Below are 15,846 nucleotides of genomic sequence, written 5' to 3' on the forward strand. Positions count from 1 at the left end.
GACAAACACCACAAAGGTATTTATTTAGAAATAAACTTTATTAAACTGTGTATGCATTTCGTGTATATAAATTTGTAAGCAGAGGGTTGCAGTCCATGTCAAAACGTTTCAGGAGAGTGGCCAGCAGAGGGCGCTGCTTACTTTTATCCTCTGAAGGTTGTGCTCAAATTTAATTGAACATCAGTAGTATGTTGTAAGTGCTAATACACAAATGCAGTCAAACACGACCTGCTGTATCCCCCATTGGGTTAGACATTTGTTATTTTAACTGTTAGTCTTCACAGAATATTTACTTACTCGGTAGAAAAAGTGTAAAACTTACCAACTGCCCGTTGTCTCTGGACATTTTTGGCACTTAAACCCGCACAGACATTCTCTAATGACCACTTAAGGATGCTCCTACCAACCGTATTGTTTGGAAGCCTTAGACTACCATGCAAATGTTGTCCATTACAAATCGATGGTCTCGCTGCATATGCTGAGCGCATCGATTTGTCTGCAAGCACTCACGAACTCCTCCTGCACCGATCGGTCAGCCTCTGACGACATGTCCAGGTCCAAGCTCTCCTGTGAGGCGGCTCCCAGTGTTTGGTAGTCCCTCTGTGGGTCACTCTGCTGCCGAGCTTGTACTTCTGGACTCGGGCAGAGTTCCAGCGACGAGTCCCCGATGGAGGCCCGGTACGGGGAGCTGGACGAGGAGCTTCCCCTCCAGCGCTCGGGAGATGAGCAGCTGGAAGAGGACAGGGATGGAGGTGAAGGAGCCCCGACTATAATCTCCCCTGCGTTTGAACTTATGTCTGCACAAGAGGAGATTGGGAAATGGCCAGGGTCACTTGAGTGTGGATCACAGGGGTTTGGAAGTGCACAGTGGTCATGTGCGGATAATTCGCTGCTCTGCGTTGGCCTGGTAGTGCTGAAGAGGCTCATCGGAAAAAGAGCCTCGCTGAAGAGGGCCTCGTCGATGCTGCGACGCAAGTTGATGGGCGACGGTGGCCGCAGGTCTGTGGTGGAATCGCTTGTAAAGGAGGATCCACCTGACGGCTCCCCACCGCCTCCATTTCCAGGTTTCTGGGAGCCCTTCGTGTCCGGATTTACGTCAAGATCTCGATAGGCCAGCGCCCGGTTGCTGTGGTACAGGAAGTCTAGCCCGTTCAGACTGCTAGACAGCCTCTCGTCCATGAGTGTGTAGAGAGGAAGACTCTCTGTCTCGCCAAGGCCTACTGTGTCCACAATAGCGAGCTTCTCCTGCTGGCCTAAGCTCCACTGGCAGCTCCCTGGCAGGATGGGCGCTTTAGATGCCAGCAGTTCTGTCCAACAGCTTCCAGCTGAAGGTAGCTGGTTAGAGCAGTATACTGGTTGTGCCACGACCAGCGCCAAGGTGAGGCAAACTCCTAGTTCGCACAGTCTGCAACTGAAGTGAAAAGCCCACCAGCACCACGGACGGAAGACGTCTTCTCCCCCGGTGACACCCGTCGCATTGAGCATTGCGTACAGCTGCAGCCCCGCGCAGGCTAAACAAAACAGCGCGGAAAGACAAACCGTTACGGCTGCACGATCCCAATCGCGGCTCTCGGCGAAGGGGCAGCGGTTGTATCGCTCGGCGGGGGTTGGAGATGTGTTGTTGAGGTGGTAGATGTGCTTGGCGTCTGCTCGCACGTAGACGTAGAACACAAAATAGGCAGCAGACAGGAAGGTGGCGAGGGCTACAAAGGCTCCACGGGAGATGAGTGACAGAAATAGGCAAAGCGGAGGTTTCTGCTGGTAGAACTTGAACAGGGTCCCCGGACCGAAGGCAGCAGTGAAGTGGAGGATGACCACACAGGCCAGGAAGCAGGGTCTTTGGAAGGCCGAGTAGGAGAGCTGCATCCTGGAGCGCATGGAAAGCAGAAGGAAAACCAAGCCGAACGCAGCTGTCAGACAAGGAAACGGTGCCTCGTAGAGCATCAGCGAGGCCTCGCCGGAGGGCAAGCGGCCCTGATGGCCGTATGCGTCGTATAGGAGCGAGAAAGATCTGCTACCCCCGGCGGCCAGTAGAAACAGGCTGACGAGAGCAAAATAGCCACAACCAGATGGACAGCGCAGAGGCAAGCAGAGAAGGTTGAGCGTGGAGGCCAGCGTTAGCGTTGCAAAAATGCAACCGGCACCGTAAACGTGCGCCTCCCAGGCCAGGCCCCAGGCCGCCATGGCGCTGTTCCAGTCTGTGTACAGCGGAACCAACATGAGAGGAGACGGGAATGCCGACGGGCTGTTCGATTGGTTTGTACTTGTGTTGTTTTGTGCTGTTTTCATGTCCGATGATGTCATGGATTCCCAGTTGTCTGAGAAGTTGCAGGCCCCGGAGCGTTCTTTATTGCAGTCTGGAAGGAACGTAACGGTGCCGCGCAACAGGTTTGACATCCAGTCCTCTGTTTGAAAGTTTTGTGAACTTTCAGCTGTAATCCCTTTTATATAAAAAAAAAAAAAAAAAAGCACATAATCAGTTTCCTTGACTTTCAATTAAATTATACCCTTATTCTTCCCATAAATCATATTCTTCCCCTTATTCTCGCCATCTTTCCACCTAGAAAGAAACATTGGGAACTACTGATGTGATAATGACAGAGAAAGAGGGAGCGATGCGTTGCGGTCATGTGCACAGGCTCGTCTGTCATTTTGCTGCTGGCTTATCGCAGACAATAAAGATCCAGGCTCCCTTAATGGACCCCAGACCTTGAGAGTCATAACCCAGCAGCACAGGCAATCTCACTCTGGGCTGGTATAGTGTTGTTTTGCAGGAAATGTGGCCATCAAAATAGACCTATAAGCACGGAGAATAAATTCCATGCATCGAGAACAGATGTGGATTCGCACCTTGTTATTGGTCATTTTTCTCATCCTCCCTTTTCTGGTCCCCTCATTTGTCTACTTGTTCCCATGAACAGCCTCCTTGAAACATGGGACACTCCCTTAGGTGGCCTTGTTATTTTGTTTTTATCTGGCACAAGTGTTCTGCCCAGCATGTTTAACCCGTGCTTGCCCGCCGCGAGCTCCAGGCACAAGAAGAGAAACGTCTGCTTTTACTTTACTGCAATGACGGAGCATTTTCATTGGTAGTCAGTTTGTAGCTTATTTACCCCATTTAAGCCTCTGGATTATTGCAGCACATTGTAATGAAAACGTCAAATTGGAGGAAATATAATGCCCTAAACTGGGAGCACGATGCAACAGTTGGACTTTATTAGTCTGTTGTTAGGGCTTAGGTGCATCTTCAACGGTTTTGCCTAATTAGACACGTTATCAATGTCGGTGCTGCTGAGATTTCATCTTGCTAGACCAGAGGCATTAACATGTAGGGGAAGTGCGACCAGAACGTAAAATAAACAAGGTAGTAGTAGTAGCGAAGTAGGTGTGGCTCGGAACCGTGTCCGTCCGTGTGTTTGCTTTCCAGGGCGATCAGGATGTCACCCTTTTGAGGCGTGGGTGGAAAACCTGACTGGACGCTGCGCTCACGTGGGTGCACGTCTGAGCGGACGGTCTGCCTGGGATTTGGTGGACCACAGAGCAAGGACGGATCACAGAACTTAGGTTCTGCTGCGTGCCGCTAAGTCATGTGACACATTCCTGTGGGAACAACTCGGTCACATCTGCAGTGCTTGCTCTAAAAACCCAGTGACAGACTCCTGGATCCCTTTTGGGGTTAGACTCCCAGCTGTTACGAATCCACCTGCTAAGACCACCCAGGGCAAATAAGCCATCCATACTTGTCATGTCTCTAAATGTTTGTACCGCAGAAGGGTCACTTTCACACAATGGCCTTTTCAACAGGATCAGTTTCTCTAAAACCACTGACACATTTAACAAATCTATTTCTGGGGAAATCACTTTTGCTATTCTGGAGCGAGCAGGCGAAGAAGTGGGCTACAGCTGCTCCTGCAAACTGGGCCACATATTTCACCAGAGATCGAGTTATACATGTCTGATCCCGTGAGGGAAGTAGCAAGACAATAAATGCAGCAGCGCTTTTATTAGGCAGCACTTTCTCGATCGTATAGTCGATGGTGTCAAGTGAAACGTTGTTTTCACTGAGCACCTTCGGTTAGAAGATTTGAACCCCCCCCCCCCCCCCCCCCTTCGGAAGCAATGAACAGAACGGACGCAGACTCGAGCAGTTTAAGGGATGGGGAAGAAGCATAGCTCTTAGCTCACCTGTTTCTCCTGGCAGGGACGTTGTTAACGGCACTGAAACATCCGTCGTGTAGCCATCAGGGGCCGCGCCTTCCTCATCTGCCTTAGCTGTGAAGAGACGAGCGGTTTAAGCTCTCGGTGGCTTCAAAGTGAATTCACACACACACACACACACACAAAATAATAGTTTAACACTGCACTGCACTTGGATTGGAAGGACTGTACTTAACCCAGTTGTGTCAAACGGGTCAGCCCGGCCTCCACTTTTACGCAGCCAGCCATCCATGGCACTGTTGTGCGGATCTCCGTAGCCTAATTGCATTGACGTTTCGATGTGCGTCAACATTTTAGACCATCTCGAAACAAAAAGCTACATTTTGTGCAGGAATTGGTCAGGCTTAAATTCAGTCGCTCTATAAAAGATGGGTTGCGGGTTTACAAGTCCGTAAATACTATACCTAAACGGAGATAAACGGCTCCCAGCCAGTGCCTGGTCCTACTGTGCAGGGATTGGGTTTAAGTCTAGAGCTTTGTCTTTAATCACCCTCAAAAGATGATAAAAAATGATATCAAATGACATCTTACAGAATTGGGATGATTTGATACACTATATATTGTTGTTACAAGTGAAAGTGTGTGCTTTCATGCGTCTGTTGGCATATCCTCCTGTGTTGTTATAAGCACTGGTAAATGCTCAGAGCCAGTGTCCGGTCATATCATGCAGTTATCGGGTTTAAAGCTCGAAATTTGTCTTTCGTCAGCCTTCAAATCTCGACCGAGCTGACAGCGTTGGGATCTCTTGCTGTCCTGTATGTTTTAACTGTGTGTGTGTGCGCTTTCAAGTGTATACTATTAGCGTCCTACTGTGTCGTTTTAAGAACGGTTATATGACAGTTTTCCCCGCAAGGAGTGTCTTTCCCTTGTCAAAACACTTCAGCTTTCAAAGCAGCCGAGCGGTTGTTAGGATTTGTACAAAGCTGACAAAAGGCGGCGGGGCAGGATGGTAGAAGCGGCAGCGTGTTCCGCTTTGGCGAACGGCGGCTGGCGAGCGTACGGTCCCAATGGAGCCGTGGATGATTTCGCTGAGTGTGCGCTCCGAATACTGATACGTTGCCATATTGGGTGGTACCCCCGCCCCACTGCCACATCGCACACAAGCGGAAACGGGGGAGCGACACTGCAGTTTGGCGTCACTCCTCCAGCGGTGTACCATGGGACTAATCCATCCCGATGTTGTGAGATCAAATGGAAGCAACATATTAACATTCGTACAATAAATACCTCTGATACCTATCCCATCTTATTTTTGCCGACATCTGTGGACAGATCGCCTGTCAAATCACAGGACCTAACCCCCCCCCAATCACATTTCCAATCTGCTCCACCGCACTTTTAGCAAATGTCCTGGGACCCCAACTTCCCCTTCCCCCGCAAGCTTGGATTTGTCGACTGATCAGCTACCGGACTAACCTCTAACCTGACATGATGGATATGTCTGTACCTGGAGCGGAGGGTCTTATCGTGATTATTGAGCATACAGATACTGTCTCTACAGGTGGGGGATGGGCCACGGAGAGAGGATGTTCCCTCAATGTCACAGTGGTCTTTAAAAGCAAAGCCTTTTCTCAGTCTTTCCCTTTGTTAGCAACCTCTATGAGAACAGGTTGTACAAATGCACCTGATTTTGGCATTATTAATCAAAAATATACACTGGTTGAGGTGTTAAAAATAAACGAATCCTAAACTGTTCTTTTGAATCTGAATGTACAGCCCACAGCCCTTGACCAATGCAGTTGTTGAAAAGCAGTCAAGTACAATTAGATACAAGTCGCCATCACAAGATCTTGGACATGTCAGAAACGCCCATTGATCGTCCCGACCTCTATGCGGGCCTTTTGACAGCAGACTATTGAACGCGTGACCGCGTATGATTGATCGCCTTTGCGCAATCAATCTCGCCACGATTTTTTTGTTTGACTTTGCATACCTTCTGCTATTGGGGCAGTAACCTTTCCGTCGGCGGCAGTGGTGGTGATCACTGCCGAACCGGTGCTCTGAGTGGTTTGATTTTCTGACGAGTCTTGTGCTTTCACTGAAGCGGTCTCACCGGGAGTCAATGGTGGTGTCAGCGTGATTCCAATTTTCGGGTTTGTTGGTGTCTTGTCGGTAGGAAATGCGATTTCTGCTGCCATCGTTGCGGAGATCGTTTGTAAAAACTCATTGTTGTCGTCTGGGAGGTGGTGCGCTGTTAATGCTCGTGTCGTGTTATACGGTGGATGGCTCTGTGGCCCGTTTTGTTCCGGCGTGCCTGAGCTGGTGGGACTCTGAGTATTTCTGATATGTGTAGCAGAGGTTGCAACAAGAGTGCCATTGTCACTTTTGCTGTGTGGAAAATGCAATGTTCCTGCAGGAAGACTTTCCGTCTTCATCTCAGTCACGCTGCTTAGGAACTCCTGAGTGGAACCGGTGGGAAGTGCAGAGACTTCAGATATGATCCCATCTCCAGACCCGGATTGATCGATTGAGTCTGACAGCTTTTGGCCGGTGAGGTTTAATTCCGCGGCCTCGCTTTTATCCCCAGCAGGATAAAAAGGCAGACGGAATGGCAATGAAGGAAAGGACGGGAGCTTCGGCAGGCTCGGGGTCCACCAGTAAGAGCTGGACTTCCTTTGGGGCGATTCTTCCCTGGAAGACTTGGGTCCCCAGAGCCCCTCTTCATCGGCTGACGCCTGCTCGTGAACCAGAAGAAGAAGACACCAGAAGCACAGGGCTGAGGTCCGGCGAAGCATGCTGTCTCGTCAGTGTCTCGCAAATGGGTTACATGTTGAGAAACGACCTAGAAAACAAGAACAAGCCGAACTTGGAGTGAGACGAGCATTTTTGGAAGGCCAGATCAATCTCTTTGCCAGCCCCTCGGAGCGACTGATGGACTTCGCAGGCCCAAACGCGTTCACCCTCCGAACACCGCTTAAGTATTTCGGACCCCTCAATTAGTGGTTTCCTTTTGGATGCTACAGTCATTATTTACATTACGCTGCGTTACCTTCACAGTCCTCCATCGGAATATAGTGGGGGGAGGCTCGTCCTGCTCGAGAACAGGCTGCGGGACCTCCTTTTTCTCTGATGGTTCAAAGTCACTAGACTGTTGCCTCAGTGAAAAGACCAAAGGAATTTCCCCCCCTGCGTGAACAACAACCTGTATCCCCCCTCAAAACTCCCGGCTCACCCCTTTGTCTTGCTCCTCCACTGCTGGCTGTAACTCTCCAGTGTGTTTGTACGCTGGCGTGGGAGTGGAAACGCAGATATTCCACCGTCGCAAAATTAATTCCCCATCAGAAGAGCTAGAAGCTAGAAGTCCTTAATCCGGGCCACGGCACGACTACCGACTCAAGCGCATGCCTTCCACAGACTCCCTACTTTTAGAATCTCATCTGTACAACATTAAAGCCACCCAGGATGTTTTTTTGGCGCATGTTCGACCACGCGAGCATTCCACCTACACGCTTTGGATGACTTTCACGCGTGCAAAGATCGTACAAATGAACGTCGGGGGCTATCTTGCCATTGTGCGCCCACACACACTGTTCTCTGGTGCGCCCACACAAACACATTTTTGAATTTTATATTGGAGATGATAACAGGAAAGATGTCATTTGCGCTTGAGTTATTGGCCAAATTATCTTCTCTCATCGCTTATCTATTATTTACATGCTTGACTCTATCAATTATTTACTTTTCTCACATTTTAAGCATCGGTATCACTTTCACTCCACATCACCTCGTGTGCGTGTGCGTGCGCGGGCGTGTGGTAAAAGTTAACTTTGGTCCGACGCAAAATTCTTTAATTTGCAGTAGTTGTTGTTTTTTTTTTTTTTTTTAATACATGGTTGTTGTTCCGTGTTATTTCCCAGATGAGTCTCTGCACTTTATGAGTTGCGAGCCTAGCCATCTCCATCCCGGCCAGTCAGCTTCTTGCCTTCCTTTGTGGTTGCCCAACTGTGTCTGTTTGTTATTAGCGCTGTTGTTATAATTTTTTTTTGTTTCTTTGTTTTTTGCATGCTGAGCCTTTCCCTTGGACTATTTTAGCTTGGCTTTTTTTCTGTCTGCGCTTTTTCGCTCGGTAGGCAAATGCCCCCCCCCCCCCCCCCCCCCCCCCACCACCCGCAATGGCAGAATTAAATTTGTTTATACACCCCAAAATTATTTTGGGACAATTCTTAAACGTTTTATGAGTATACTCCAAAACTGCAGCAAGCTAATTGGCTAGCCACTAGGCATCAAGAACCCCAAAAACACCACCACAGTGTGCCATTATCCGGCCTTTTAACTTGTCACGTCATCCAATACGCGCCCTTAAATCAAGGCATTGTCTGCTGTGACAGACATCTGAGCGAATGGAAAGGAGCCATAAAAAGAGCACAGCCAGTGAGAATTTACAGGCCTCCCTTCCATTAGGGTGTAACGCTGCTCAACCAAGCAGAGTAGAAGCCGAAGAAGGATGGCGGAGGGTTCGAGCGAGACATAATTGACATGCTGTTGTCGCACACTTAGTCCGGGAGAGTCAACTGTGCAGCAATCTTGCCTGATTGTCTTTTACGTTTGCTGCCGGAGTCGCTTTCATTAAGTGTGCAAACACTCCCCCTGGCTTTCCAATCCTATCTCAATAAACCCAACCGCAGCCCTTAACAAACAAGCACCACTTGGCTGATAATAATAGGGTGAGTAAAGCTCGCAAGAATGGAGGTACCGCAGCATTAGGCACACCTGACTTTTGGAGATAGTTTTGTCAATTTGGCCAGTTTTGTAGTTGTTTGGGTTTGAGGTCATGGCTCAAGTCAAGCGTGCCTTTACTGAGCTTGCTTTTTTTTTGTTTTGGGAACAGAAAAGTGGGCTTTTACCCAGTTCGTCCCACAAGTATCCAATGGTCCAGGGCCATCTTGCTTAAACATCTCTATCCCGCCATATGATTGGTTAATTGATTACGAGGTCTTTTCGTCATCTATTCACACCTTTCACACTTTGTTACTGTTCCCCCCCCCCCCCCCCCCCCCCCACCTATTTACCTTCCTTTGTGTAAGGTAAAGATACAAAATGAAGGGGTTGAAGTCCACCTCGAAATTTGCCAGGTTCCGACCCAGTTTCAGAGGCGTAGCAATGTTTAAGGGTCTGCAACTAGAGTGTGACCTTGCTGTCCGCGCCCCTTTGCGTTGAAAGCAGCGTTCACTGTCATCGCCACGCATATAATTGTCTTAACAGGAGACCTAACATAACATAAGGCGCATCAGCTGTGTGAAAGCAGACCGAGTTCTGTCTGAAAGGGACAGGCGAATACAACGCTGGTCGACCATTACGCCAATTGAGTTTGGGGAATGCTTCGTGAAATTGTTGAATTACATACTCTGGCCGTGGCACCGTACACGCCGGCGGCATTTGACTGCTGATAGTATGTCGGAAGCTGGCAAACACCTACCGCCTTGCGTCGATACCTTACACACCGGCAGCCTGACACTTCTATGTCAGAACCTGGCAAATTCTTGGGTGGACTTCAACCCCACCGTCTCGCATCGGTACCTCACACACAGGACAGTGAGCTGGAAGAAGGCGGTTCTTAGATGTTCGTGCGAAAGGGGCTATGGCTCATGAACAGTCCCAGGTTATTAAGGCAACCTAAGGAACCCCAAATAGAGACCATTTCGGTCTCCACTGCCAACGACCGAGCTGATGGTCGCTGTACGTGTCAGGTCAACATGGCCCAAGTAAGCGGCAACGGCAGCATTGTCAACAAAGTGAGCTTGTGGTTTTCAAACCGACACGTTACGAGCCGGTCAATAGTTCCGGCGCATCATTGACCGTGACTGGCGGGCTTGTCCCGAAATAGCCGGTACTGCCAATGTCATGCGTTATCACGTTGTCGTGTGCCACTCCCGGGGCTTAAAGATCATCGGAAGAAGATTAATTCCCAAAGTGTTCTAATCTGTCGCCTTCAACGGATGCTCACACCTTCAACTCGCTTTGACTTGCCCGTCCACCCCCTTCCCGAAATCCCCCCAAAAAACCTGTTGATCTCCTCCAAAGCCATCAAATCACTGCACCGCTTCCGAGCTAATGAATGCAGCGACAGCTAAAACGCAACCCACCAGACGCGCTCCAGAGTCCCCGATGCTAATCCCGGGATTTGAGCACCTTTCTGCGTCTTGCTGACATGCGCGCACGCGTTCCTGAGCAGTCACACTGATTGCAAGTCATTGCCGTGCAACAACAAGCCCCAATTATTGTTATTATTTTAAAATAAAACAAATGCAAAGTGTCTTACCCGCAGATGTATGGTGTAAGATGCAGAATTCCGAAGCGTTACTGTGTCTGTGCTCTGCAGGAGAGGCTCTGTTGTTGTGTGTCAGCGCAGGTCTGACTGCATGGACTTGTAGTCTCTCTCTCTCTCTCTCTCTCTCTCTCTCTCTCTCTCGCTCTCTCCCCCCCCCCACCCTCCCACCCCTCTCCCCATCCTCAGCCCTTCCCTCCCTTTCGCTCCGCACATCACAATGACGATCGGTCACACCTCAATTGTTCATTTATGGAAGGTCGTTTTTGGGGAGAAAAATAAGTTGGGGGGGAAAAAACGGATATAGAAATGCACGTGTTCAGTACAGTTGTGCTCTTAAGTTTACATAACCTGGCCGAATTTGTGAAATATTAACAATTTTATGGAAAATATGGACGAACGAGGACCGTTTCATTTTTTTTTTTCTTTATTGGTGTTTCATTGATTGTGCTATTCTGAAATGAATTTGATTCAGTTCAAAATAAACAAAGTGTGTTTTGCCTGATCACTCATTTTCTTTAAAGAGTTGTACACCAGGCTATGCGAACGCACAACTGTATTCTTTGAAATATGTAGAAAATCACAAGATCAGCAACTTTTTAGTTTTACAAATTTATCAATTCAAAAATATGTTTTTAAATGAAATAGTAAAAATATTGGCATGTCATTTTTGTTTTACATTTAGAAAACAATTATACACAATGACAAGACCCTGCTCCCTTTTTAAATGGGAAAAAAAAAAAAACCTGGGTAAAGTATTTGTGGCGAAATTATAATGAATAATAAGATACTAAAATATTGGTTGATTCATTTAAATAATGGCATTTTCTTTGCATTCAGAAAGTTGCTCAAGAATATTGCACAACATTTTAGGAGCTTTTGTTACATTCTTAAATTATACATCCATCCATCCATTTTCTTTACCGCTTATCCTCACTAGGGTCGTGGTCTTATATGATAAATACATTTTAAAAAAATCTAATATTATATGACGACTGCAGTATAATTAGAATGTATAGATGATTAAAAAAAAAAAAAAAGGTTAATCATTTACCAATGACATGTTATTTGAATAACCAAATTGCACCTGTTCACCTACTGCTTGATGGAAGATTGTTGTTGTTATTTAACATGAATTTTGCGAGTGAACTGTAGTGACCGCCATTTGCTGCGTCGTCATATGTCCGACGTCCCACATCCTCCGCAGACCGTGTGATTCGCTGGAATGTCCCAAATATAGGAACAATCGCTTGAACCCACACCAGGGAAGCACAATTTCCTGAATGGGTGCTGGTTCCCCTCCTGCCCCCCGCCCACCAATCAGCTCATTGCAAGCTTAATAACATCTTTGACCTTGACTCTCCTTGCTATTCTTACCAATCTCACTTTTACCCTGCAAACATGCACATTCTCTTTCCCATGGCCACAACACCTCCACTAAGAAATTTGCCATCGTTTTATCGAACGCTCACAGTTGTTTGTGGTTTATATTTGATAAACTACGAACACAAGCGAAAATACTGTCTGACAAATTGACCAAAATTGGCTTTCAACACTATTGCATGAATTGGAATTTAAAAAAAAAAGTTTTGAAATCATGACTTTTGTTAACATTGCTACGGCATTTCCCCTACATTTTCTTTACGTTTCAGTGACTAAAAGGAAGGCCAAAATTCCAACTTTTTTGTCACTGTCAAGTAGTTTTTTTTCCTACATTGTTTTTCCATAATGCGTGAATCATAATGACAAAATTCCGACTTGTGAGCAAGGCCAAGTTGTTTTTTTCCTACATTAACCCCCCCCCCCCCCCAGTTGTTTGTGAATAACACTGGAATTGTCACAACAAAATTAACACTGCCAGGTCATTTTTGTGAGGGGGTAAGGGGGAACCCCAAAATGGACTTTTTTTGGTTTGTTTTTGTACTACTTTTGACATTTTTTTACGCCTTCATAAATGAACCTATTTGATCATATGAATAGAGTCATTTTTATACATGCATACCGTTGAATGATGACAAATGCTGTCAGCCTTCTACAACTTGCACTTTCCAAGCGCCCCTTTGTGCACCTTGCCACATATTCCTGTCTTATCAGTCGATTGCTGTTTTGGGGGACTTTTTTGTCCTTGGGCCGGTCTGTCTGACGTCCTTAAGACACGCAATCTCTTGAGGACGTACAAAGAGTTGCGTTGTGTGTGTGTGTGTGCGCGCGTACATCCCCGCTTTAGCGTGACAATAGCGGAGAAAGTTTCATTGTTTTTCACTCTGCCATTGAAAGCGTGAGTCTTTTTATAGCCTCATAATGGCCACAACATATTGTGTTGTTCTTGCACAAGGAAGTCCATTTCGAATGTTTTTGTGGTTATAATTTGCACTAGATCATGGTTAATTAGCTATGCCAAATCGCTAAGCATCTACGTAATGCAATGTATTATTTCGTTTCTCCAGTCCGTCTTTGCCCTCTCCACTGGAAACGACTGGGCGTCCCCACGCAAACAATGGGCAAAAGGAAGAGCCCGCCCGGGGTGGAGTGGGCGGGTGGTGGTGCTGCATGTGAGGGCAAAGGGGGCAGGGTACCCAAAAACTGTGGAAAGTATCGATGGCGGCACCTTTTCTGCGTGCGCGTGTGTCATTTCCGCAAGTGACCTTCCTCGTGCTTCTGATTGGCGAGATGGCCTTCATGTTATGTTTTAGTGTTGACAATGGCACCCACTTTTGCTTTGACCCTGACATACGTTTATGTTCAAAATATTTTTCTAAAATTCAACGTAATTTCGAAATCTAAAATGTCATGAATTATACTTGAATGTCAATGAATAAGAATATACTACTAATACAGTATTTTATTATAGCCACCGCTGAATGGAGATTGGTTCTTTCATGTAGTGTATTAACACAATAATGTTTTATGCATTCTAATCAAATACTTTATAATTGACTTGAATAAATACAATCACTGCTATGAATGTAATCCTGTAAAAGGCAGTTTAACTCCAGTTTCAGCTCAATGTCCTTATTTTCCCAATGTATTAATTAATTTGGGGATTACTTTCGACTAATAAAATCTAATAAGAAATCATCATGAGCACCAATCAAGGAAGACCTCATTAAACCCGATTGAAATGAATCAGATGTTCTGGTTGACTTTCCCCGATTTACTGTTGCTCTAGCGCCGTCAGGTGGCCAGACGTTGTGTTGCAGTCACCTGACGGCGCTGCATTCCAGCCGGTTTTCTTTTTGACCTATACGCTTCCGTATTTAGACGAGGGCAGTCACAACTTGTTCCGCTGGCTTATCTCGACTATATATAAGTAGATACAAGACGTGCAGGACAAAAGCGTCCTCCAATTCAAATGCCACACAGCAATTTTAACTGCGCAGTAGTTCGTACGCGGTGGCGCTCCTGTTGGATTCGAGCGCGCATGCGTGGGGTAGCAGTTTCCATCCCGACTCCGCTCTCCCATTTGTCGGCTGGACACGACGACAAGCCGGCAGCGGTCTGCTCGGAACCGGTGAAACACCATGGGAAACCTGCCACTCACCACCGGGTAATTCTTTTTGTTGTTGTTGTTGTTGTTGTTTTTTCCAGATGTGTGTAGATTTAGGTCGTTTTGCTTACTGGTGTCAAATAGGTCATGTTCACTGTTGCTATAGAATGTTGTGCTTCATTGTAAGGTTATCATGCTCTTGTTTTCCCTCAAGGCTGTTCACCACCGGGGTGCCCCCTCCCCAACCGGACGGCAGCTTCACCAGCCGGCCGATCGGCAGAGGCATCACCTACTACCAGGCGCGTCACCCTTCGTCCCCTTCTTCCGCCACCCCTGACCCACTTCCTGCCACTCTCGTCCAATCACAAGCCTCCTCGCCGCGCCGCCCTCTCCTCCTCTTTTTCTCGTGGCTCGGGGCCCACCCGGGGGCGGCGGTCAAGTACTTCGAGGCCTACTTGACGCGTGGCATGGACGTGCTGCTGGTGCAGAGCGGCGCCATGCACTTCCTGTGGCCCCGCTGGGGGTCGGACTACGGCCTGGAGGTGTTGGAGGTCCTGGAGGGGCCCGAGTTCGCCGGGCGGCCCCTGCTGGTGTACGCCTCGTCCATCGGGGGCTACACCTTCACGCAGGTGCTCGTCCACGTGGCCCACGGGCACGCCGAGCACGCCGCCCTGCCCCGTCGGGTCGTGGGGCACATCTACGACAGCCTGGTGGCCGGCACCCTGGAGCACATGGCAACAGGTGAGCGAGGGCCCGCCGGAGATCAGGTTAGGTGACCCACTGATGTCAGTGTAGGAAACAAAACAAAAAAAAACACACTCAGGTTCTAAACTTTCTGCTATTGGCAAAATAGGTCGCTATTGATTCTTATGCGACTTGGAGCATGTGGCCACAATGAGCGAGGGCCCGCCGGGGATCCGGTGAGCCACGAGGCGACCCACTGCTCCGCTTTGTTAGCATACCACACAAACGTATGGTCAGATTCTAAAATGTCTGCTCTCGGCAAAGCAAAGATGTGACACGAACTGGCTCAGAGCGCAGGAGACGAAAAAACGGTCAGTTTATAATTTGATATCAGGAATGCAAATTTCAGGTTAAAAGAACTAAATTGAACATGAGGAAGTATTCGTCAATCGTGCGAATCCAGGCTCCGGACTTCCTCGGTGGTGTTCACGTTCTCCAGGTATACGGACTTCCTCCCCCTACGTTTGACAAAAAATACGTCACTAACTATATTGCCTTTCGTGTGAATGGCTGGCGATCAGTCCAGCATGTACACCGCATCTCGCCCACGGTCATAGGCTAGAGATGAATGTGCCGTTGCCTTGAAATGTATGTAATGTTTGTTAGCTGGCTCAACAACAAGAACACCAACTCTATAGATTTTTTTTTTTTTTTTTTTTAATGACAACATCGTTCTTATTGTTCCAGGCCTGGCCAGGACGTTGGCGCCACTCCTGGAGCGTGTCATCAAGAGCACAGCAATGTTGTACTTCTGGCTCTTCAAGAGCAGCACGGCGGATGTGTACCAGCATGTCCTCCGGGTGTTCGCCAGCAGCCCGGTCACGGCACCGGCGCTCTTCTTCTCCAGCGAGGACGACTCCCTGTGTGACGCGGACGTCCTCGACGCCATCGTGACCGGGTGGCGGCGCAGCGGCGTGGCCGTGCGCAGCATGAAGTGGGAGGTGTCCAAGCACGCGGCACACATGCGATGCCACCCGGAAGAGTACCGAGACGCGCTGGAGAGCTTCTTGGATTCGCTGCCTTTGAACCCGCCTCTTCACAGCACAAATGTACATTAAATAATAGCTCGTTTGTTAATGGACCGACTGGCATGAAGCCACCATTGTCGTTTTGGTATTAAATAAATAAATAA

At 48.0% G+C, this 15,846-nt stretch overlaps 2 protein-coding genes across 2 annotated transcripts; one reads left to right on the plus strand and one right to left on the minus strand.

Moving 5' to 3' along the window:
• Nucleotides 1–55: 55 nt before the first annotated feature.
• On the minus strand, nt 56–10,561 carry prrt4b (proline rich transmembrane protein 4b). The gene is made up of 4 exons (XM_061667796.1): nt 10,478–10,561; nt 6,152–7,000; nt 4,186–4,272; nt 56–2,441 (listed from the first exon to the last, which is right to left on the minus strand). Exons 2-4 carry the CDS (start codon nt 6,951–6,953, stop codon nt 451–453), a joined length of 2,880 nt encoding a protein of 959 aa, XP_061523780.1. The 5' UTR covers nt 6,954–7,000; nt 10,478–10,561; the 3' UTR covers nt 56–450.
• A 3,188-nt stretch (nt 10,562–13,749) lies between these two features.
• LOC133397306 (uncharacterized) lies at nt 13,750–15,846 on the plus strand. Its single transcript, XM_061668030.1, has 3 exons — nt 13,750–14,030; nt 14,185–14,711; nt 15,402–15,846. Exons 1-3 carry the CDS (start codon nt 14,005–14,007, stop codon nt 15,770–15,772), a joined length of 924 nt encoding a protein of 307 aa, XP_061524014.1. The 5' UTR covers nt 13,750–14,004; the 3' UTR covers nt 15,773–15,846.

Source organism: Phycodurus eques, chromosome 22, assembly GCF_024500275.1.
Source record: "Phycodurus eques isolate BA_2022a chromosome 22, UOR_Pequ_1.1, whole genome shotgun sequence".
NCBI classification, from domain to species: domain Eukaryota; kingdom Metazoa; phylum Chordata; class Actinopteri; order Syngnathiformes; family Syngnathidae; genus Phycodurus; species Phycodurus eques.